The sequence below is a fragment of the Nicotiana tomentosiformis genome, chromosome 7, assembly GCF_000390325.3.
Source record: "Nicotiana tomentosiformis chromosome 7, ASM39032v3, whole genome shotgun sequence".
In the NCBI taxonomy this organism is placed as follows: Eukaryota; Viridiplantae; Streptophyta; class Magnoliopsida; order Solanales; family Solanaceae; genus Nicotiana; species Nicotiana tomentosiformis.
In genome coordinates this window covers 15,568,691-15,594,001 of record NC_090818.1, presented here as the reverse complement: position 1 = coordinate 15,594,001, position 25,311 = coordinate 15,568,691, and the positions used below count along the sequence as shown (strand labels likewise).

The following is a 25,311-nucleotide window of genomic DNA, read 5'->3' as shown; positions in this document are numbered from 1 at the left end:
TAAATCGCAGGTTTCTTGGAGGATTTACGGATTAAGGGACTGGGTTCCTCATCCACCTCGTCATCAATGTCCACAGCAAGATATGTAGGCACCACCTCTTCATGTACTAACATTCCACCTTCACTAACCTTCTCCTCTTCTTTTCTTTCATGCTTTTCTTTAGAGCTGACTCAAGAACCTCCTTCTATTGTAGCCTTGTAGTAGGTCTTTTAGGAGTGGGTGTTTTGGGAATTGCCCTGCTATTCCTAGCACTAATAAAGCTTACAATAGCCACATTAGCATAGTATTTTTCACTACCGTCATTCTCCTCCTCAGACAGAGATCTCATCTCGGGAGCAATAATGGCCAATGGCTCAGCATAGAAGTAAGGAGAGGGAGCAAGATCAGTACTGACCTGGGGTTCTTTAGAAGAATAAGGAATTTATCCCAAGTAGGAGCATACGGCTCCTCTTGTGTGAAGGGATCAGGTCCCTCAGTAAGTTCCCCAATAGTACTGTCTGGTGCCAGATTTTCGACAGGCACCAGATTCCTTCCTTCTTTCAGTGGACAGTCACCTTTCCCCTGAGACCCATTCGTTTTAGACACACCTTCATAACCACTATCTATACAACCCTCAACAATGATTGACAACATATTCTTTATGCCTCTTGTTCTTGCAAACCCAAGGTGAACTCAGAAGACATAGGAAAAGGATTACCTGTAGAATCGGCGACATACAAATCAACCCCTGGGGTAGTTCTTGTTGATTTACCATTATTATGACCCATGCCTTGCTGTATCTCAGAACTTTCTTCCACTGGCAGACTAGAAATTTTCTGATTTTCTTCTCCCTCGACAGTATCTTCTTCAACAATCTTTTCCAGCGAGGCAGAAGTAGAGGTCACAACAACAAATTTCTTGGGAGTCGATGGTTTGCGACTCCGATGAGAACCAGAACTCGACTGGGTTGGAGAGGAAGCAAAGGGTGGTTGTGACTCTAGATTAGGGTTTGGACTAGTCGGAACAGGGAGTGTGAGCTCTATCACTAGTGTTTTAACGAATGAGGACACAGTGGGGACAATCCTTGGAACATTTTGTGTTTCCTGATTGTTAGACATGGTGGAATGTAGTCAGTTGAAGAAGGGAGTTTGAAGAAGGAAAAGGGAAATTTTTGGATTCTTGATGTGAACAGTTCTAAAATGGATTTATTTAAGAGGGGTGAGAGACCGGTTGGGTATCAATTTTTGGTAGACGGGTCACTTCATAACGGGTGAGACACTTGGATTTAAGAAACAACAAAAAGGGAACTGGCAATTTTAATGACGTGGCACCATTTCTACCGTTTAAAAAGTTATGCATGGGAGTACAGAGGAACTACTAACCTGTGTCAAAGGAACCAGGTTCCTTGACAGAGTTTGAAAATGTAAGCCTCATCCTTTGACCAATCGTGCAATACATTAGCTACTTGTGTGCTCTGTAATCATCATGCGTGTCTACTTGTAACGGTATAGACGTGAGTTAGACTGCCCCAGAAAACACTTTTTAGCTATTTTACCTGTACATTTCTTTCATAGCCAATCATCGAGGGACCAGGTTCTCAGCTAGTAGCCAATCATCGAGGGACCAGGTTCTCAGCTAGATTTTATCAATCATAGTGCCTTGCAATTCTTTAAAAAGATCTCTCTGCTTAGTGCTTTGGTGAAGATATCTACAATTTGATCTTCTATGCTACAAAACTTCACGCAGATGAGCCCTTTCACAACATTGTCTCGAAATCTTCTAGCTGCTGCTTGATCCACAACAGTTGAGCACAGCAAGAGGCAGCTGCCACATACTCAGTTTTAGCAGTTGAATGGACTAATGAGTTTTATTTTCTTGTGCCCCATGAGATTAGACACAAACCTAGAAAATGTGCCATATCAGAAGTGCTTTTCCTATCCACCAGATAACCAGCATAGTCAGCATCAACATACCCTATCAAGTCAAAGTTATCTCCTGAGGGATAGTAGAGAACCATATCCTGCGTTCCTTTGAGATACCTCAGAATTCTCTTTGCAACCTTCAGATGAGACTCCTTTGGATTGGATTGAAACCTGGCACAGAGTCCCATACTGAAAACAATGTCTGATCTACTTCCTGTGAGATACAGAAGTGACCCAATAATGCCTCTATACATAGTCTCGTTTACAGGAGAACCAGGTTCATCAATATCCAGGCGAGTGGCAGTGGCAACAAGTGTATCAATGATCTTTGAACTTTCCATCTAAAATCTCTTCAGAAGCTTTTTGATGTACTTTTGCTGATTTATTATTGTGCCCTGAAGAGTTTGTCTGACTTGTAGACCCAAGAAGAAATTCAATTCCACCATCATGCTCATCTCCAACTCACTTCCCATGAGTTTTGCAAATTCCTCACACAATGAGTCATTTGTTGCTTCGAAGATGATGTCATCAACATAGACTTGCACAATGAGCAGGTTCCTCCATAGTTTCAAGCGCGTTTCTTGCCTTTGATCTTGTTGTGAGATGGTCCAGGAATTTCTGAATGTGATTCTCTCTCTGCACGTGTGGTCACTTGATCTGCATCAGCAACTCTGTTTTCAGCTTCAGTTGTAATGATTGATGAACCGGGTTCTTCTATGTCAGCTGGAGATTCAGATGTGCCATTGTCATCTGAATCCTTGACCTGAATCATCATGTCAGTGTTTCCATTTGCCATGTCAATGACTTCACCAGGGACAGTTGACTGTTCTTCCTCTTGATCAGTCTTATCATGTGAATCCTTCCCATATGAGTGGTGAGATTCATCAAAGATCACATGTATACTTTCCTCAACACATTGCATCGCACACCTTGTGATCCTTGAAGCTTGAGTTGGGCAGGCCACGAACCAGGTCCTTATTGACCAGCAACGTGAAACTTGCATGACTCGGCCTTATGTGCCATAGTTCAGCATCATCTTCAACAGCACTCAGACATCTGAGATTATCACTCTTGTTTCCCATGTCACAGATTTGGGAGACACTTAACAAGCTGTACTTCAACCCATTCACGTAGTACACATTTTCAATTGAGTGAGAAGGAGACTTCCCAATTCTTTCAAGTCCCAGAATGTATCTCTTTTTGCCGTTTCCAAAGGATACACTCCCTCCTTGCAGGGCTTTGAGTGAAAGGAAATCATTTGTGCTTCCAGTCAAGTGCTTCGAGCAACCACTAACTATGTACCCTTATTGGATCCTCCCTTTCACTGCTCCCTGCACAAGGAAATCAAGGGTTAGACTTAGGAACCCAAACAAGTTTGGGTCCCTTGTAGTGAGGAAAAGGTCGAATTAAACTTCTTTTTGTCCAGGCAGGCAGTATATGTTTTTTAACGGAGGGACCAGGTTCCTTAACAATAGTTACTTTCTTAGCAAAAACTTTATTTTTCTGTTGAGACTGAACCCTAAACTTGCAGTTTTCCTTAAGGTGCCCATTGTTACCACAGTGAATACAAAGCCAATTATCGGGTATAGTAACACACTTACTATGAGGGTTGTAGGGAGTTTTTTCCCTTTGAAACCCAATTCCCTGCTTGTTTCCCCCATTGTTTATGTATATGGCAGTGATAGCATCAGAGGACCAGGTCCATTTGAGTGATTTTTCAAGATCACTCTTGACTCTTCCTAGTTCTTCCTGAAGTTGCTTCTTCTTTTCAAGTTCAATACATAGTCTAGACTTCACTGTCTTCATCTCATCTTCAAGCCTAAGATGTGGTTCATTAGCAACTTCCTTACCTTTGTGAAGAGTCTCATGCCTACCCTCTCCTTTTAGTTCCTTAATTGTGTCATTCAGATCAACTACTACTGCTAGTAAGTCATCTCTCTCAAGCTCACTGTTAGCGACTCTTTTGGTCAAGACATCTTTTTCTTTTTCAACACTCTCAATAGTTTCCTTCAAATCAACAACCACTACTACTAGATCATCTCTCTCAAGTTCTAAGTTAGCAGTGTTTTCAATTGAAACTTCTTTCTCTTTCTTAGCACACTCAATAGTCTCTTTCAAATCTACCACAACGACTACTAGGTCATCTCTAGATTGTTCTGCTTCTCCTAATTCCACAATTAGAGCATTTTAATCATTTATAGGACTGTGGTATGCATCTATTAAAACATTTGCCAAAGACATGAGTTTTTTTTTTGAAGAATAAGATTTCAGATTTCCCTGAACATCCAGAAAATTTACCTCATCATCGTCGTCGTCATCTTCATCATCATCAGACTGAGCCATCAAGGCAAAAATAGAGTCATACTCAGTTGCTTCACTTTCTACTGCCATCATTGAACTATCACCATGATCATTATCTTCTTCAGATTCGCTGGAGGAGTCTCCCCATGTAGCAAGAGCTTGTTTTACAACATTGTCAGCGACATTCTTTCTATTGAGGCGTTTATCAGGAACCGGGTTCCTCTTGGCTTCTTTGTCAAAGTTGTTTTTATACTGATATTTCTTTAGGAGAGGGCAATCCTTGATGAAGTGTCCTGGCTTGCCACATTTATGATAAAGGTCATAATGTTTTGGCTTGCTAGAACTTCCCCTTTTTGGAATGCCTCCATTCATGCGAACCATCTTCTGGAATCTTCTAGTCAAATAAGCCATATCACCATCCTCACCACTTGAATCATTACTGTCTGTCTTGAGAACTAGGTTCCTCTCTCTTTTGGGCTCTCTTCTCTCATTGTCCTTCTTCTTCTTTATTTCATAAGTTTTTAGATTACCAATGAGTTCATCAATGGTTAGCTTCTGCAAATTCTTTGCCTCTATGATGGCGTTTACCTTGCTTTCCTAGGAACCAGGTAATACACTAGGTATTTTCTTGACAAGTTTGTTTCTAGGAATGATTTCCCCCAATGAGTGAAGCTCATTGATGATAGAGGTGAAGCGAGTGTGCATGTCCTGAATGGACTCATCGTCCTTCATCCTGAATAGCTCATACTCAGTGGTTAGCATATCAATCTTTGACTGTTTGACTTGAGTAGTCCCTTCGTGTGCAGTTTGGAGAGCCTCCCAGATCTCCTTGGCAGATTGGCAGGTAGAAATTCGGTTATATTCGTCTGGTCCAATACCACAGACGAGGATCTTTTTGGCTCGGAAGTCTTCTCTATAACCTTTCTGTCAGCATCGTTGTATTCTTTCCTAGTCTTAGGAACTGACACTTCTGGTTCTCTAATGATCTTCATAGGAACAAAAGAACCGTCGCAGATGACATTCCAAAGTTCTGAGTCTTCAGCCATGATAAAATCATGCATCATTGTCTTCCACTATCCATAGTATTGTCCATTAAATCGTGGGGGTCTGTAGGTTGATTGACCTTCTTCAAAGTTTGGTGGAGCAGCCATGAGGATCTTTTCTAGGTGTTAGCCTGATGGAAAGAACCTTCTCTGATACCAATTGATAGAATTCGAGGGTCCACCAAACTCTATAGAGAACCATGTTCTCTATAAGTTCCCACAGATATAAGTTTGCATAGAAACCACGCATACTGTAGTAGGTAAATGACAAGAGAAATTTTACGTGGAAAATTCCCAGCTCAACGGGATTAAAAACCACGACCTACCCTTGTAGGAGTTAAACTTCACTATGAGCAACTTTCAGATTACACCTATGTAACCTAGGAATTAACCTCTTAATCCCTCACTAACTTGTAACAACTCTATTACAAGCCATTTTGTAATAACTCTATTATAAAGATTTAACCTCTCACTAAATTGTAACAACTCTATTACAAGCCACTTTGTAATGACTCTATTACAAAGACTTCCAACTCGACTAAACTAGCCAACACACAAATACAAGGGTTTATAATTTACAAAGGTTTCCCACATAATGCTTCTAACTAAGCGAAGTAGGAATTACAAGTAAAGAATTTTAACAAAGGTGCAACACAACTAAGGACATGTGATGACTCAATGTTGGAAACTGGTCCTTTGTTATGTTGCTCTTTGTTCTTGATGCCTTGAAGGTCACTTGCAGGTTGGCAATACACTTGAGAGAGAGCTTGATAGATTCTGAAGTGTGCAAGTGTTGTTTTGCTTTTCCTTCATGTTAAAATTGCATAAGTGACCTCACTTGAATGATGTAAGCATGTTTGGTACAAAGGCATTCCCCATAAAGTTGACTGTTCCACTATTTACATTATTGCGTGTGTGCAGAGGAACAGTTGCAGTCACTTTACAGCTGTGGGGAGTTGACTTTGTACAGTCACCTCTGGAATTGGTAGCTATTTGTTCCCTCTACTGTTCCTTTGACTTAGAAGAGTTGAATTGTGTCCCCAACTAGAGACTTGTTGACTTGTACAGTCACCTTGGAAACTGGTAGCTATCTGTTCCCTCTGTTGTTCCTTTGAATCTGAAGAGTTGAACTGTGTCCCCAACTGGAGACTTGTTGATCTTTAATTTCTTGAGGATGTGTATCAGGTTCCTTATCTGGTTCTTGATAGTAAGTTTGTTAGATCATCAAAATATAATAGGGATACACATATAACCTATCAGTGTGGATCTTCTACTTCTTGATATGGTAGATTATGATGTCATCTTGGGTATTGATTGGTTGTCCCCTTATCATGGTATATTGGATTGTCATGCCAAGATAGTTACCCTAGCCATGTCGGGGTTACCTCGGTTATAGTGGAAAGGAACTCTTGGTCATTCTACCAGCAGGGTTATTTCTTATATGAAAGCTCAGTGTATGGTCGAGAAAGGGTGTCTAGCCTATTTTGCTTATATTCGTGGTCCCAGTGCGGATGTTCCTTCTATGGACTCAGTACTAGTTGTTCGTGAATTTTAAGAAGTATTTCTTGCAGATTTGCCGGGGATGCCACCCGATAGGGATATTGACTTCTGTATTGATTTGGCTCCAGGCACTCAGCCCATTTCTATTCTACCATATCGTATGGCCCCGTCGGAGTTGAAAGAATTGAAGGAGCAGTTACAAGACTTGCTTGATCAGGGATTCATTAGACCCAGTGTCTCGCCCTGGGGTGCATCATTATTATTTGTAAAGAAGAAAGATGGTTCTATGCAGATGTGTATAGATTATCGGCAGTTGAATAAGGCCACTATCAAAAACAAATATTCGCTGCCAAGAATTGATGACTTATTTGATCAGCTTCAGGGTGCCAAGGTATTTTCGAAGATTGATTTGAAGTCTGGTTACCATCAATTGAAGATTAGGGCATCTGATGTTCCTAAGATAGCTTTTCGGACTCGGTATGGGCATTACGAATTCCTAGTGATGTCATTTGGGTTGAGAAATGCCCCAGCAACATTTATGGATTTGATGAATCGGGTGTTCAAACGCTATTTGGATTTTTTTATGGTTGTATTCATTGATGATATCTTGATTTACTCCAACAGTCGAGAGGAGCATGAGCAGCATCTTCGGAGTGTGCTTCATACTTTGAAGAATAATCAGTTATATGTCAAATTTTCAAAATGTGAGTTTTGGTTAGACTCGGTTGCCTTTTGGGGCATGTTGTATCGGCATAAGGCATAAAGTTGGATCCTAAGAAAATGGCTGTTCATAATTGGCCTAGACCTACTTCAGTTACAGAGATCCGGAGTTTCCTGGGTTTGGCAGGTTATTATCGTCGGTTCGTGAAAGGGTTTTCATCTATAGAAAGCTCATTGACCAGACTGACCCAGAAAGGTGTCCCATTCAGATGGTCAGACGAGTGTGAGTTGAGCTTTCAGAAGCTCAAGACTGCTTTGACTACGACACCAGTGTTGGTATTATACACAGGTTCAGGATCATATACGGTATATTGTGACGCATCTCATAATGGGCTTGGTGTAGTATTAATGCAAGATGGTAGGGTAATTGCATATGCGTCACGATAGTTGAAAGTTCACGAGAAGAATTATCCTATTCATGACTTAGAATTGGCAGCCATTGTTCATGCACTGAAGATTTGGAGGCATTACCTTTACGGTGTCTCGTGTGAGGTATTTATTGATCATCGTAGCCTTTAGTATCTGTTCAAACAAAAAGATTTTAATTCAAGGCATAGAATATGGTTGGAGTTGTTGAAAGACTATGATATTACCATTTTGTATCACCCCGGAAAGGCCAATGTGGGGCTGATGCTTTGAGTAGAAAGGTTGTGAGTATGGGCAGTCTTGCGTATATTCCGGTTGGTGAGAGACCATTAGCTGTAGATGTTCAGACTTCGGCTAATCAATTCGTGAGGTTAGATATTTCAGAACCTAGTCGGATTCTAGCTTGCACAGTCGCTCGGTCTTCTTTATATTATCATATCAAAGAGAGGCAATATGATGATCCTCATTTACTTGTCCTTAAGGACACAGTGCAGCACGGTGATGCTAAACAGGTTGTTGTGGGGGAAGATGGAGTTCTGCGAATGCAGGGTCATATTTGTGTGCCTAATGTTGACGGGCTTCGTGAATTAATCCTTGAAGAGGCACACAGTTCCAGGTATTCTATTCATCCAGGTACCGCTAAAATGTATCAAGATTTACGGCAATATTATTGGTTGAGGAGAATGAAGAAGGATATAGTTGCATATGTAGCTCGGTGTCTAAATTGTCAGCAAGTTAAATACGAGAATCAGAGACCTGGTGGTTTGCTTCAGAAGTTAGAAATTCCTGAGTGGAAGTGGGATCATATCACTATGGATTTTGTTGTTGGGCTCCCACGGACTCAGAGAAATTTGACGCAGTTTGGGTCATTGTGGACAGGTTGACCAAGTCAGCACATTTCATTCAGTTGGCAGTTGCCTATTCTTCAGAACGGTATGCTGAAATTTACATTCGTGAGATTTTTCACCTTCACGGTATGCAGTTTACCTCACACTTCTGGAGGGCTGTACAGCGTGAGTTAGGCACGCGGGTTGAGTTGAGTACATCATTTCATCCACAGACAGATGGACAGTCAGAGCGCACCATTCAGATATTGGAAGATATGCTTCGCGCTTGTGTTATAGATTTTGGAGGTCCTTGGGATCATTTATTGCCACTTGCGGAGTTTGCTTATAATAATAGCTACCAGTCGAGCATTCAGATGGCTCCATATGAGGCATTATACGGAAGGCGATGTCGTTTTCTAGTTGGCTTGTTTGAACCTGGTGAGGCTCGGTTATTGGGTACCGATTTGGTACAGGATGCCTTGGATAAGGTCAAGATTATTCAGGATCGACTTTGCACAGCTCAGACTAGGCAAACGAGTTATGCCGACCGTAAAGTTCGTGATATTGTATTCATGGTTGGATAAAGAATATTGCTTCAGGTTTCACCTATGAAAGGTATATCGGACCCTTTGAAATTCTTGAAAGGGTGGGTGAAGTAGCCTACAGGCTTGCATTACCACCTAGTTTATCAGCGGTTCATCCGGTGTTCCATATGTCTATGCTCCAGAAATATCATGGTGATCCATCCCATGTGTTAAATTTCATCTTAGTCCAATTGGACAAAGATTTGACTTACGAGGAGGAGTCGGTGGCTATACTAGCCCGATAGGTCTGACAGTTGAGGTCTAAGAGTTATCCTTCAGTTCGGGTGCAATGGAGAGGTCAGCCGGTAGAGGAATCTACCTGGGAGTCCCAGTCGGACATGCAGAGTAAATATCTACACCTTTTCTCCAGCTCAGGTACTTTTTCTAACTCTGTTCCAGGACGAACGTTTGTTTTAGAGGTGTAGGATGTGATGACCCAAAATGCCATCTTTAAATTTAATAAGTAATTCTGTGTTCTAAGACCTCAAAAAGCACTATTTATTATTCCTCGACTTACGTGCGCAGTCCGTATAATTTTCGGAAAAGTTTTTGTGTGAAAAAATGGATTAAAATGTGAAATAGAGCTTTAAAACTCAACTGAGTTGACTTTGGTCAACATTTTGAGCAAACAGACTCAGATCAGTGTTTTGACAATTTTGGTAGTTTGTATCGTGATTTGGGACTTGGGCGTATGCCCGGAATCGAATTCCGAGGTCCCTAGCCTGATATATGGAATTTTGATAAAAAATTAAAAGTTTGAAAGCTTAATAATTTTTAAGAATTTACTGATGTTGGATTTATTGACACCGGATCCGTATTTTTGTTCCGGAGCCCAGTATAGGTCCACTATAATATTTATGACTTGTCTGCCGAATTGGGTGAGAATCGGAGTTGATTTGACGTGATTTTGTAAAAATATAAGTTTTAAAGTTTTCTTGAAAACTTCCTTTGATTTGGTGTACGATTGATAGTTCTAGGGGTTATTTTTTCGATTTGATCGCGCGAGCAAGTTCGTATGATGTTTTAGGACTTGGGTGCATGTTTGGTTTGGAGCCCCGATGGCTCGGGTTGGTTTCGGGTAGTTAACGGATCATTTTTGGACTTGAGAAAACTGCAGAAACCTGCTTCTAGTTTCCTTCTTCGCGTTCGCGAAGGGAGTCTCGCATTCGCGAAGAGCAAAGTGGGGCTGGCACGTTTTGTGCTTTGCGTTCATGACAGAGTGAACTCATTCGCAAAGGCTTGAGATGCATAGCTTCGCGTTCGCGATCGAAGCCTCGCGTTCGCGAAGGGAAATAGGCTAACCAGGAAATTGTCTTCGCGTTCGCGTAGGGCATCTCGTGTTCGCGAAGGCCAAGCCAGCAAGCTTCGCGTTCGTGAAGTAGCCCTCGCGTTTGTGAAGAGTAAATTGGTCAGCAGAAATTTGTGCTTTGCGAACGCGAGGCACTGACCGCGTTCGCGAAGGGTAAAAATCCCAGAAACGGAACTTAAGTTCTGGAAAATGGGATTCGTCCCATTTTCAACCCTTTTCCATTTTTGAGCTCGGGTAAGGCGATTCTTAAGCGATTTTCACGGGAAAACATTGGGATAAGTATTCCTTATCCTATATTGATTATATTTCATAATTCCATACTCATTTATGTTATGAATCCATGAAAGTTTGGGAGAAAAATCAGATTTTTATAAAATCGTCCAAAAATAAAAATTTAAGATTTCAAGGTCCATTTGACATTGGAATTGGATAATTTTTGTATGGTTGGACTCGTCTCGGAATGGGTGTTCGCATTTCGTAAGTTTTTCTGAGATTTGAGACATGGGTCCCACTGTCGAATATTTAAATGAATTTCAGATTGTTATCCGGAAAATTAGTTAATTCATATGGAATTAACTCCTATGATTCGTATTGAGTATATCGAATTGTTTGTGAATAGATTTGACACTTTTGGAGATAAATTCAAAAGGAAAAGCTGTGGTCGAATAAGTTATTGGAATCTGCAAAGCGAGGTAAGTGTCGTGGTTAACCTTCACTTAAGGTAATAGAATATTTAAATTATTTGTTATGTGAAATACATGTGAATGACGTATAGGCGAGGTGACAAGTGTCTATACATCGTCAAATTAATTATTTACATAACTATTTGAAAATCATAAATTATTCTAAGGCACGAATTAATTATTTTAATAATTATTTCTTTTCGATTCTTTGACAAATATAAATTCTTGAATTCCTGCAATAATTTTTACATGCTATTTGATTTATGTGTATTAATTGCTACTTGACATTTAGCATATTAAATATTAAACTGCCTATTTTCTCCCTGATTTCCATACTAAATTGCTATTTGTCATTGTTTGTTTCATAATTAAATCATAATTATTGTATGCTTGTTGTCTTATAATTTTATATTAATTGTTGCATTTATTGGGGCAATTTATTCTATAAGAATTGGTAAATGAACATATTGGAGGAGCGGGTTGCATGCCGCAACAGAATTGATTGAAATGAATATATTGGAGGATCAGGTTGCACGCCGCAACAGACTTATTAAAAGTCCATATTGGACGATCGGGTTGCACGCCGCAACAGACTTATTAAAATTCCATATTGGAGGATCGGGTTGCACGCCGTAACAGACTTATTAAAAGTCCATATTGGGGGATCACATTGCACGCCGCAACAGACTTATTAAAAAGTCTCTATTGGGGGATCGGATTGCACGCCGCAACAGACTTATTAAAAAGTCTATATTGGGGGATCGGATTGCACGCCGCAATAGACTTATTAAAAAGCCCATATTGGAGGATCGGATTGCACGCCGCAATAGACTTATTTAAAAGTCTATATATATACTTGATTAAGATAAATATATGATAGTATGGAAAATGAATATATTGTGAGAGAGGTTTGCACGCTATAACGGAAATTGGTTGAAATAATAATGGATTATTACTGCTGAGTTGGCTTCAATTATTATAAATGAGTTACCTGATTTATTTTTTATAATGACCCAACCGGTTGTTTTGACTGTTAGAACCCCGTTCCCCTAAATAAAACTTTTCGTATGTGTTTTTAATGATTTATGACTTGCGGGTATGGTTGGTTCGGGATTTAGAATTGTTCGAGTTGAAATCGGAACACTTGGTTCCTTCAGTTAGCCTTAAAAGGCCAAGTTTGACTTCAGTCAACATTTTGAGAAAACGACATCGGAATCGGGATTTGACGGTTCCAATAGGTTCGTATGATGATTTTGGACTTAGGCGTATGTTCGAATAGGGTTTGGGATAACCCGGGAACATTTTGGCGCTTAATAGTCAAAAGTCAACTATTTGAAGGTTTAAAATTCTTTAAATTTGGTTTGGAGTAGGATTTTGAGTAATTGAAGTCCGTTTGGAATTTTGAGTTTGGGAATAGCTCCGTAAAGTGATTTAAGACTTGCACGCAAATTTTCGTGTCATTCTGAGTAGTTTAAGTATATTTCGGCGCATTGGAAGTAAATTGAAGAACTTGAAATTCTTAAGTTTGAATAAATTTGGTTTAGGGTATGATTCATAGATTTGATGTTGTTTTACGCGTTTCAAGAGTCCGAGAGAGTCCGTTTTATGATTTAAAATCTGTTGGTATGTTCGGGCGGGGCCCCGGGTTCCTGAGTGTTAAACGGACGAGGCTCGGACCAATTTTGGGAAATTGAGCAAGGACTGAAGCTCCCGGCTACTGTCATAATCGCACCTGCGCTTGGACAGTCGCAGGTGCGAGGAATTTCCGCAAGTGCGAAAGACGCATGTGCGATACTGCTTCCGCAGGTGCGAAAAACCTATATGGGTAGAACCTTAAAACGGACGAAAACTCTGTTCATTACTTTCTATTTTTCATCCATTATTGGGCGATTTCAGAGCTTTTGAGAAGGGGGTTTCAACTAGCAATTGAAAGGTCAGTTAATTCCACACCCCTTGAGTTAAATACTTAGATTATAGGTAGATTATAACTAATAAATCTTAGAAATTAAAGATTTAGATGAAAAACCTAGATTTTTATAAAAATGTGATTTTAACCATGAAAATAGTTATGGAATGGGGTAGAAATTATATATTTAAGTTCTTGAGATTATGGGTAACGTTTTCATCCGAATATTTCTAGAATCCGAGCACGTGGGTCCGGGGTGAATTTTAGAAATTTTACTATTTTGGATAAGGTAATTTATTTAATAGATAAATTTCGAATCATTTAGCATATATTAATTATTGTGTATAATATTTGGATAGTTTCGGATCTTTCGGCGTCGAATCAAGAACTCAAACGCGACGTGGTAATCGGGGAGTGGACTTTGAGACGATATAAGTCTCTTGTCTAATCTTGTGAGGGGGAAATTACCCCCTAGGGATTAAATTGAATAATTGTTGCTAACTGCGGGGGCTACGTACGCACGGGAAATTACCCCCTAGGAATCAAAGCATGAATTACTTGTGTACATTGTATTCTTTGTTTAATTAATATTAATTGATATATATGAGTATATTGTGAATTGTCAGATAAAGATATTAAAGGATGGAAATCTCATATGCTTGATTTTCTGTTTAAATGAATTAATTGGTAAAAGAAATTGTTCTTCCTCCCGAATTTATCATATAATAAATATACTCTCCTCCTGGAGGTACATAAGAAAATGTCCTCCTTTCTTGTGGAGCGGGCCGAATGCCTCGGCAAGATAGATGCATCTATGGATCGTGCCGCAAGTCCCTCGGCAGTGTACACGACACTCTGGATCGGGCCATACGTCCTCGCCAGAAATCGTACTTAATAATAATAATCACACAATACCTTAATAGTTTATTGCAGCTTGTGAGCTAATTGATAAATTGGAAATCTTTGGAATTTATTGTATTATTATTCCTGCTTGTTAAGAATTATTGTTATTGCTGTAAATGAGATTAATTGATAAATTTGAAAATTTATTGGAATTGAAGGAATTTAATTAATAAATTGAGAATTACTGCATTTGAAGGAATTTAATTATTTCTACTGGTCAATAAAATCACTGTTAACTCTGTGAATCACGTTGATATAAATATTTCTATTTCATGATTATTTAATATTATTGACCCATAGTAAGTGTCAAAGTCGGCCATTTCGTCTCTACCTCTTCGAGATTAGGCTTGATACTTACTGGGTACACATTGTTTTCGTACTCATACTGCACTTGCTGTACATTTTATTGTGCAGGTACATGTATGTCTAGTGGCCTTGTTGGCGCAGAGGTGTGGTTAATAATTGTGGGGGCGTATGCAAGCTTAATTCTGTATTACGATCTGCAGCCAACAGAGTCTCCTTCAGGGTTATTATATTTTTCCTATCTAATTTGTATTCTAGACAGATGCTGCATTTTATTTTTAATTCCTAAGTAAATGCTCATGAACTTGTGACACCGGGTTTTGGGAATGGTTGTGAATTGTTTAAAATTTAGTTGCGAAAATTTTTTATCATTTACTCTATGAGTTTTATCTCTACAATTTCATTAAAGAAATTTTTATTTCAAACGTACTAAAATGGGTAATTAAGTTAATTTATTATGGTTGGCTTTCCTGACAGTGGTATCCGGCGCCATCGTGCCCTTTTTGGATTTTGGGTCGTGACAACATGGTATTAGAGCACTACGTTCATTTAGGTCTCACGAGTCATGAGCGAGTCTAGTAGAGTCTTGCGGATTGGAACGGAGACGTCTGTGCTTATCTTCGAGAGGCTACAGGGCTAATAGGAATACTTCCCTTTTTGATTCCTCATCGTACGATTCGATTCCTTATAGGCTTATGCCTACATTTCCTTCTTATTCAATCTTATGCGACGTGAAGCGCTTGTTATAAATTGGGGATCGAGGAAATTTTTAATGGTACTACAGATGTAGTGCGGGATGCCTCTCACTGTGTAATTAATTGGGCTATTGTCATCGCCTTGTGGAAGGTCGATCTATCGTTTCAGTTCAGTATCAATACTACCTAAGGTTTTGAGATTTGGCATTGATTGTTATGACGATTCATGAATTGTTATCGCATAGTGTTTATGTAATAGTAGAATGCCTGTCTATATGTCAGGGCAGTGAACGACTTGAAAGAAGGTTTTTCTCAATACATGATTCAGAGGTTCAATGTTTTAATTCCAGCGGAGAAAAGGCAATCGGACTATGAATGTTCAGATTTGGGTTGATGGAGTAATGAAGCTTGATATTTTCAAGTGTGGTAGAATTCTCAATTTTGATGTGGTGTCATCGCCTTGTAAAATGCGTTAAGGTTCGCCGGTGTTATGGTTTTCTTTAACTCGCCTTCATGTCGGGGTGTTAGGAATTCTTATAGGGGAAGCAGTCGTTATAGATCGCGGTGTGCAATGATTCAGGATCGAAGCAGCGTTCCTAGTATTGATGTCTCGAGAAGGATGATCGTCAGAAAGGTTTAAAGCTGGTAACGAGCTATTGGTTCAAGTGCTACAGAGACAGATTTTTAGTAAGGCAACAACTGGGCAGCGAAGGATGAGAAAGGACATGTGGAAGGTGTCTTGTGGTGGTTAAGTTCCTAGAAGGCCAAGTGTAATAAAACAGAAGTCGAGTAGTTGCTTAAAAGAGAAGGGTTTGACCAAAGTGGGAGAGTGGCAAAGTAGCATATGGGTTACATGGTAGGATAACTACACGGCTTGAGGAAAGTTTGAAGTGATTTGGGATTCATGGTGGATAGTGACTATGTCTACGGGCTTAATTTGGAATATTGGCTGCTATATTGAGAATGATTTGGTGTGACAGGAGAGAGTTGCTTGATATGAAGAAGGATACAACACGACTTTGGATTGGAATGTATTGTCGCACCTTTAGCTGATGTCCATTAGGAGTGAATAGACTGATGCAGCTGGTGAATGAGCTTGGACTCAGGATGATCTACTGATTTCGTAGTATTTGCACCCATTGCAGTGGCGTTGGAATATGTCGGCATGTAATATCCATGGGTGGGTTATCTCCTGTGAGCAGGTTAGCGGTTGCGTGGTATTGACAAAGCTTCTGCGAAGAATTTTACTGGCTACCCGGTAAGAGATTTAATATGTAAATATGGCTAGTGGTTCGGAGTATTTATTAAATGTTAATAGAAGGATTTCAAGAAATTTTGTCGAGTTGCGTGTGCAGGATCATGTCAACAATGAAGAAAGAATCTCGGTGGATTCCAAAAATTTTGTAATTGTAGCTTCAAGCTAAGTGGGAGAGCCCCACCGTCTATGATTGGATTGCGTAGTGTCAACTTATGCGGTTTCTGGTTATCGGTGTATTGGTGGGTCATTGCAACTAAGGAAAGAAAACATCAGTGGTAATTTGATCAAAGTATTTGGGGAATGTGTGTCATATTTGGCCTTATCAATTCATATTCAGGTTTTTGGAAGACTCAGGGTTTATGCTTAGTGTAGATGTAATGCACGGGAAAGTGAAATAGTTAGATGTTTCCTTGATAAAGTGTCCATATGCTAGCATGGCCTTGGAATTGATCATGTTTGGGAACAAGTTAGAGCAAGTGACTCTCAATAACGGTCCTAGTAGATGCAAAAAATTTAAAGTGTGGTGTCTAAGGATCTCGAGTCTGTAGTATAGTTGAGTATCGAGCTTTTGCAGCAGATTATGAAATGGGGCTTGGAGTACTCTGCGTTATCTTCAGGTTGTGGTGTAGCAATAGAGAAACGGAAGAAAATAACTTTGGATTCATAAAAGAAGTATCAGAATGGGTGTACCAATTAAAGATGTGAAAGTGCGCACAAGGAGGGATATGAGATGATTAGTGGGTTTTGAAACAGCATGGTCTCGTGAAATAAGGTCACTCGGGATGAGTACGGATTTGAGTTCATGATAAAATGATTGGAGCTATTATTATTTCTAAGGAAAGTTGAGAATAAATTGAGAAAAGACGGGTCAGTTAACAATGGTTGAATCGGCATGATGGTGGCAATGATCAGTTCCTTCAGCGTATTGAATTATGCGTGTGATTTGTGGTGGTACGTTCAAGGCTTGACGGCCGTCGTAATTGATTTTATTTGGAGGAATTCAAGTATTATGACATGTTATATGTAGAGGGATCCCAGAAGAGTTATGGTGGTGTAGACCACTACTTGAGGCCGGTATTGTTTTTACGGATATGGGAATTCAGTCACGTGTTGCAATGGTTCTCTTGAAATGAGTTAAGAAGAAGGTTTCTACATGATGAATTGTTTACCCTATTAGTGGTTCGGGAGTTATGAAGGAATTCTTATACTCATGCGCATTGGGGTGGTTAAGTGCACTAAGTAGCATGGGATTCGAAAGTTGAGGATTTAAGATTTCGGTTCGGTGTTGACAAGGATATCATGAGCTCGGATGAGCAGGAAAAGGATTTAGATGTTTAAAGTAATATGTTATTGTTTTTGGCATCATCTAAGGTCGATGTCAGGTGTAAGAGACCTTGTGTATTGATTTGTGGATTCTTGATATGCTTTACAGCATTAGTGTAATCGGTAGCATGGATGTGCAGACTTGTTACCTGGTGCGGAAGGTCATGGGAGCGTGTCTCACGGAAAGATTGTGTAAGAGTGACATGTAGTCACTTGATGGAGTGAAGATTGAAACCAAGTATAAAGATTGTGGTAATATCGCTGATTCGAGAATTTATGCCTGGAGGGCGCTCGGTTCATTTGGTTGTTGACTGTGGAAGTATTGTTCAGGTTATGATGGCTATTCTTGTATGTTATGGGAAAAAGGGTTATTATGGATACTTGAAAGGTTATTAGCCTAGTACGATGCGATCAGAATCGGCTTGAGGTGTGTGGATGGATTTGAATATGAATATGGGCTGTTTATCAGGCCGGATGTGTTCATTTCAGCATAACCGCTCCCTATGGAGGAGTATTCAGACGTTGGATGTCATTTCATCGTCGGTTATTTCATGTAATACTATATTGTGCCGTGTGAGTTGTGAAACGGCTTGATAAATTTCTTATGTGTTGAGGTTCCAGATAGCTATGGTGTTATATGAGTAGGATGGCTCTCGAGATTCAGATCATATATCGCACCTTAGTTGTGCTTGAGTTTTGTAGCGTATGGCGCTGTCGGTCCTTCCAAGGATGGTATTATGCACTTAGCGTGCCTGTGTCCGATGTTCATATATATTTTAAGTAATGAGCATTCTAGCTCGGTAAGTATTTTCTTATAGATTCTTTTTGTGCGGATCGGGTGGCACGCCGCAACAGTATCATGTGTGGATCGGGTTGCACGCCGCAACAGTGTGATATTGAGTACAGTTCCCTATATTCTATTTTGTGTGTTTTTGTGTCTCATTTTCTGAGGAAGGTTTATGACACCTTTTCAGTTGTTTGATTAGTCACGTGGGTTGAGTAATCCTTTCCATAGTCTATTTTCCTTATGTATCGCAATCGAGTCCGTAGCTTATTAGCTCATTGTGGCGTCATATGAGACTTTTTGTTATATCTGAGGTGGCTTATTGGCTGAGCAACTTTTACTAAGTGAGATGAGGTTATTGGATCCGGGATCAGTACGATCGGATTATATGAAGTATAATAAAGAGCAAATACCATTATTTGGTCCATAATGAGGCGATGGTTCTTGTCAGAAGGAGAAACTCAATAATTTGTTGACTCAGTAGTTGGTTATGAACTTCTACACATTTCTTCCGTCGTGGAAGCAATTCAAGAGTTGGAACAGGAATTATAGGTATAATGAGGTGTGTTGTGAACATCAGATTTGTGGAATTTCGGCTATTGTTATCGGAGGATGATATTATGATCATGTGAATGGTGCGGTGCATGGTCTAAATTCAACCAAGGTATGCAACCCTGTATTGGTGCATCGTTTAGTGATTGATATAGCGTTCGTAGGTTGGAAACAAGCATGGTGGAGAATTTTGGATGTTAGAATTGGGCTCTAAGGCTTAATCGCCTAAATAAAGGGGAGAATCTTTAGATTGGCTCGAGGTAATGTGCTCAATTGGGTGTGGTAGCACGGGTAGGTGCTCGAAGTGTTAAACTGTGATTTTGGACAACTCCGGAACAGTCCTTAGCACGTTCGAGGACGAACGTATATTTAAGTGGGAGAGAATGTAACGCCCCAACCGGTCGTTTTGACTGTTAGAACCCCGTTCCCCTAAATAAAACTTCTCATATGTGTTTTTACTGATTTATGACTTACGGGGATGGTTGGTTCGGGATTTAGAAATGTTAGGGTTGAAATCGGAACACTTGGTTCCTTAAGTTAGCCTTAAAAGGCCAAGTTTGACTTCAGTCAATATTTTGAGAAAACGACATCGGAATCGGGATTTGACGGTTCCAACAGGTTCGTATTATGATTTCGGACTTAGGCGTATGTTCGAATACGGTTTGGGATAACTCGGGAGCGTTTTGGCGCTTAATAGTGAAAAACCAACTATTTGAAAGTTTAAAATTCTTTCAATTTGGTTTGGAGTAGGATTTTTAAAAATTGAAATCCGTTTGGAATTCCTAATTTGGGAATAGCTCCGTAAAGTGATTTAAGACTTGCACGCAAATTTTCGTGTCATTCCGAGTAGTTTAAGTATATTTCAGCGCATTGGAAATAAATTGAAGAACTTGAAATTCTTAAGTTTGAATAAATTTGGTTTAGGGAATGATTCTTAGATTTGATGTTGTTTTACGCGTTCCGAGAGTTCGAGCGAGTCCGTTTTATGATTTCAAACCTGTTGGTATGTTCGGGCGGGGCCTTGGGGATCCCGAGTGTTAATCGGACAATGCTCAGACCAATTTTGAGAAATTGAGCAATGATTGAAGCTCCCAGCTACTGTCATAATCGCACTTGCGCTTGGACAGCCGCAGGTGCGAGCCACCAATCACAGGTGCGAAAGAGAGAAGCCTGCCCAGTCATCGCAGATGCAGATGAATTTGGCGCACCTGCGAACGCGCAGGTGCGAAGGTCTTGTGCGCAGAAGCGGAGGGATGCGTAGGTGAGAAGGAATGGGCGCACCTGTGCTTGCGCTGAAGTGAGTTCTTCTTCCGCAGGTGCGGAACCAGGAAAAGAGGGAAAATGCGCACCTGCGAGGAATTTCCGCAGGTGCAAAAGCCGCATGTGCGGTACTCCTTCCGCAGGTGCGAAAAACCTGTCTAGGCAGAACCTTAAAATGGACAAAACTCAGTCCATTTCTTTCTATTTTTCATCCATCGTTGGGCGATTTCAGAGCTTTTGAGTGGTTTCAACTAGCAATTGAAAGGTAAGTTAATTCCACACCCCTTGAGTTAAATACATAGATTATAGGTAGATTATAACTAGTAAATCTTAGAAATCAAAAATTTAGATGAAAACCCTAGATTTTTATAAAACTGAGATTTTAACCACGAAAATAGTTATGGAATGGGGTAGAAATTATATATTTAAGTTCTTGAGATTATGGGTAACGTTTTCATCCGAATATATTCAGAATCCTAGCATGTGGGCTCGGGGTAAATTTTAGGAATTTTACCATTTTGTATAAGGTAATTTATTAAATAGATAAATTTCAAATCATTTAGCATATATTAATTATTGTGTATAATATTTGGATAGTTTTGAATCGTTCGGCGTCGAATCAAGAATTCAACGCGACGTGAAAATCGGGAAGTGGACTTTGAGACTATGTAAGTCTCTTGTCTAATCTTGTGAGGGAAAAATTATACCCTAGGGGTTAAATTGAATAATCATTGCTAACTGCGGGGGCTACGTATGCACGAGGTGACGAGAGTCCGTGCGTAGCTACTATTAATGCTAAAGTCCGGGTAGTTTAGGACCCAAAGCATGAATTACTTGTGTACATTGTATTCTTTGTTTAATTAATATTAATTGATATATATATGATTAAATTGTGAATTCTCAGATAAAGATATTAAAGGATGGAAATCTCATATGCTTGATTTTCTGTTTTAATTAATTAATTGCTTAAAGAAATTGTTTTTCCTCCCGAATTTATCATATAATAAATATACTTAACTCCCGGAGGTACATAAAAATGTCCTCATTTCTTGTGGAGCGGGCCAAACGCCTCGGCAGGATAGATATATCTATGGATCGTGCCACACGTCCCTCGGCAGTGTACACGACACTCTGGATCGGGCCGTACGTCCTCGGCAGAAATCGTGCTTAATAATAATAATCACACGATACCATAATAGTTTATTGCAGCTTATGAGCTAATTGATAAATTGGAAATATTTGGAATTTATTGAATTATTATTCATGCTTGTTAAGAATTATTGTTATTCCTGTATATGAGACTAATTGATAAATTTGGAAATTTATTGGAATTGAAGGAATTTAATTAATATATTGAGAATTACTGCATTTGAAGGAATTTAATTATTTCTACTGGTCAATAAAATTACTGTTAACTCTGTGAATCACGTTGATATAAATATTTCTATTTCTTGATTATTTAATATTATTGACCCATAGTGAGTGTCAAAGTCGGCCATCTCGTCTCTACCTCTTCGAGATTAGGCTTGATACTTATTGGGTACACGTTATTTTCGTACTCATACTGCACTTGTTGCACATTTTATTGTGCAGGTACATGTATGTCTAGTGGCCTTGTGGGCGCAGAGGTGTGGTTAATAATTGTGGGGACGTATGTGAGCTGTATTCTGTATTACGATCCGCAGCCAACAGAGTCTCCTTCAGGGTTATTATATTTTTCCTGTCTAATTTGTATTCTAGACAGATGCTGTATTTTATTTTTAATTCCCAAGTAAATGCTCATGCACTTGTGACACCGGGTTTTTTGAATGGTTGTGAATTGTTTAGAAATTTAGTTCCTAAAAATATTTATCATTTACTCTATGAGTTTTATCTCTACAATTTCATTAAAGAAATTTATATTTCAAAAATACTAAAATGGGTAATTAAGTTAATTGATTATGGTTGGCTTGCCTGACAGTGGTGTCCGGCGTCATCACGCCCTTTTTGGATTTTGGGTCGTGACACTTTTATTATTTGTTGTTGTTACTAATATTGCGTACAAGTTAATATAAGTGAACCGCCTTAGCCTCGTCACTACTTCGTCGAGGTTAGGCTCAGCACTTACCAGTACATGGGGTCGGTTGTACTGATACTACACTCTGCACTTTTTGTGCAGATTTCGGAGTTGGTCCTAGCGGCGTACCATAGACTTGCTCGAATTTTAGCTACCAGAGGAGACTTGAGGTATAACTGCACGGCGTCCGTAGTTCTAAAGTCCCTGTATACTTTACTTTAGCTGTGTGTTTATTTCCAGACAACTTTATTTTATTCAGACCCTTGTTTGTATTATTCCAGAAGCTCGTGCACTTGTTACACCAAATTCTGGGATGGTATTTAGACACCGTTATTTTTATGAATTATTCACTATATTTCAGACCTTATTTCCCCATTTATTTCCTTGTTATTAATAATTAAAAATTATTTTAAAATGGCTAATATTATTCTAACGTTGGCTTGCCTAGCAAGTGAAATATTAGGCGCCATCACGGTCCGAAGGTGGGAATTTCGGGTCATGACACCCATAGCTCATAGTCCTCTCCTATAATGTGATCTCTCATCCTATTTTTCCACCAAGAGTAGTACTGGCCATTAAAGAGTGGTGGCCTAGCAGTGGATTGCCCTTCCCAGTTTTCAGGTGGTGCACTCATCTTGATCTTCTCCTAAGGTGTTAGCCTCTTCAAGGATAACCCGCTCTAATACCAATTGATGTTTTATACTTCAATGCCACACAAGGGGGGGGGGAGGGGATGATTTGTGTGGTGTCCGATTTTCGCATGCACTTATTATAGAAGGACCTAGTTATTCTAAGTGTTCCTTATACTACTGTTGCAGAAATAGTAAATGTGGAAACACAAGTATTTTTACGTAAAAAATACCCGGCTCAAAGGTGAAAAAAATACAACCTACTACTCAGTAGAATTTTTCCCAACACCTCACTAAAACAATGAGCCAAAACAGCATTTACAAAACTCTTTTGTAAACCTAAGGATTAACTCTAATCCCGTTGTGGCAACCAGCCTCTAACTATTGCGACAACTTCAAGTTAACTCTAACTTGAATACTCAGAGTACCTAATACAATTACTTCTAGATAAAGCTAAAAGGTACAACTTGAAAATACCTACTACAATTGAACTAGAATAAAAGACAGACGCTTGGAACTGATTCTTCAATTTGGTTCATGTAGCTTCAGGTTCACACGCTTGAATCACACAAGAATTGTCTGCAAAATGCCTTGCTATTTTGCGCTCAACTCATGTTTAATCATCAGCTTTTGTGCATACCTGTAGAATGAGAACATCGTGCAATTTATAGAGTAGAATAAGAAATAACTAGAGTTCTAATGCTACTCTTCCTTGGTGGAAGAGTTCTACTTATCTACAACTTCTAACTCCTCCCTTATCTTGGATAGTGTTCTCTTTGAGTAAGGAGTCCTTCTCCTTATCAATTATGCAACCTTTTCGATCAGGAGATATCATATATAACAAGTTAAGCTTATCTCCTTCACTTGCATCCCTTATGCTCGAATCTTCCCGTGTCAGTGTACACAGGGGATGGACCTGGTTCATGCCTGAGTTCCTTCGTCAATCTTTACAACAAACTTTACTTGGGCCAACACTCAACTACTTCAATGGCAAACAGAGGAGGAACTTTGCTGCTTCCAGGACAAACACAGGAGAATGCTTAAACTTGGGATAAGCTAAATGTATTGGAATTAATATCATTTGGTTTCGTGTAGTTTGTTTAGTCATTGAAGTTGAACTCTTTTTTTATACAGACATCTTATCAATTTTGGACTTTGTACTGTTTTACTAATTTTTATGCTTTTAGTTTTTTTTTGGGAGGGGGGGGGGAGGGGGGGGAACTTGCTATAATACTAAAATTAATCCAAAAGTATCCATAAAATCTATTATATAGAAATGAGAAGATGGTCGACCGAGGACATATTAGACATTTCATACATTTTATAAATATCTCTTTTAAACCTATAAGGAATTTACATGTACCCCTGCTCTAATATCGTCTACAGCTTTCTCGATCTTCGACCTTGTTTGGGTTTTAGCTGGATCTCTCTCTTTCTCCGCCATCTCTTTATTCTCCTTATTGTATTACAAACCTGTCACCCATGGTGGGTCATTGGGTGGTGTTCTCTGGAAGGTATGGAGATTCAAATATTCAAGTGTTGTTTTCCAACTTTCATGTTATTTTATATTGTCCTTTATATATATACATGCTTCTCCCCCTATGGCAATATAGTTTTTCTTGGTACTTAGTGTTCTTGCATATTCTTTGCCGCCACTCTTGCTTGGGGATTTAGGTTGTTTTATTGCTTCTGATCAGTGAGTCTTTCTAAGTTCAAATCTTCATTTACGGTTTTGATTCGGATGACAGAGCGAGTAGTAAAATAAATAAGGCTATTTTTTTGGCCTAATTATCTAATAGTAAGGTAGATGATTATGTTTTAAGGAGTGTTTGCTGCCTAAATTATCTTGTTGACATTTTCCCCGGTGAGAAGTTTCAAGTTCTGTGATGCTTTTATCCATTAATGTTTATGCTAAAAGTATAAATGTCCCTTCTCCAAGATTAATTGTCACTACTACAATTTAGTTTTTAGGGATTGATACCATATAGTCAATGAAAACTTATTCATTCACTTCTAAGTATATCTTTCTATAGCTCTTAGATGTCACATTTAATTTGGAGTAAAAGTGAGACAGTTTGTTAATTAAACTATATTGTGCTTTTACCTTTTTATCTTCTTGTTTAGATTATTAAATAAGTAAGCTTTGTTATTGTGATAAGTAATTCTTACTTATTGAGTTAGCATTTTCCATCCTTGAAGTTAAAGTTCTTCATTTTTACAGTTATTTTTAGCTCATTTTATCATTGAGTTCGCATTTTATTGGTTTATTTTAATCATGTAAAGTCATGTGGCAGCCATAAATTACAAAAATAATTACAAAAAGGACTTAGCTCCTGTATCAGATCACATTTCTCCTAGAAAAAAAACTTAAAGAACTTAGAATATTCAAAAAATATTAGAATTATGTT

General features: G+C 39.1%; 2 protein-coding genes across 2 annotated transcripts; both read right to left on the bottom strand.

Moving 5' to 3' along the window:
- Window positions 1-1,628: 1,628 nt before the first annotated feature.
- LOC138895285 (secreted RxLR effector protein 161-like) lies at window positions 1,629-2,242 on the bottom strand. The gene is made up of 2 exons (XM_070179960.1): window positions 1,882-2,242; window positions 1,629-1,765 (listed from the first exon to the last, which is right to left on the bottom strand). The coding sequence occupies exons 1-2, from the start codon at window positions 2,240-2,242 to the stop codon at window positions 1,629-1,631; spliced, it is 498 nt and encodes a 165-aa protein (XP_070036061.1).
- Window positions 2,243-2,469: 227 nt separating this feature from the next.
- On the bottom strand, window positions 2,470-5,266 carry LOC138895284 (nuclear matrix constituent protein 1-like). Its single transcript, XM_070179959.1, has 5 exons — window positions 5,081-5,266; window positions 4,106-4,799; window positions 3,359-4,066; window positions 2,870-3,138; window positions 2,470-2,760 (listed from the first exon to the last, which is right to left on the bottom strand). Exons 1-5 carry the CDS (start codon window positions 5,264-5,266, stop codon window positions 2,470-2,472), a joined length of 2,148 nt encoding a protein of 715 aa, XP_070036060.1.
- Window positions 5,267-25,311: the final 20,045 nt, after the last annotated feature.

Coding starts and splice junctions, on each gene's coding strand:
- LOC138895285 (XM_070179960.1), bottom strand. CDS start 2,242: ATGGAAAGTTCAAAGATCATTGATACACTTGTTGCCACTGCCACTCGC. Junction 1,766..1,881: donor TGATATGGCACATTTTCTAG/GTTTGTGTCTAA, acceptor TGGATCAAGCAG/CAGCTAGAAGATTTCGAGAC.
- LOC138895284 (XM_070179959.1), bottom strand. CDS start 5,266: ATGATGCATGATTTTATCATGGCTGAAGACTCAGAACTTTGGAATGTC. Junction 4,800..5,080: donor CAAAAAGATCCTCGTCTGTG/GTATTGGACCAG, acceptor CCTGGTTCCTAG/GAAAGCAAGGTAAACGCCAT. Junction 2,761..2,869: donor TGCTGGTCAATAAGGACCTG/GTTCGTGGCCTG, acceptor TCATATGGGAAG/GATTCACATGATAAGACTGA.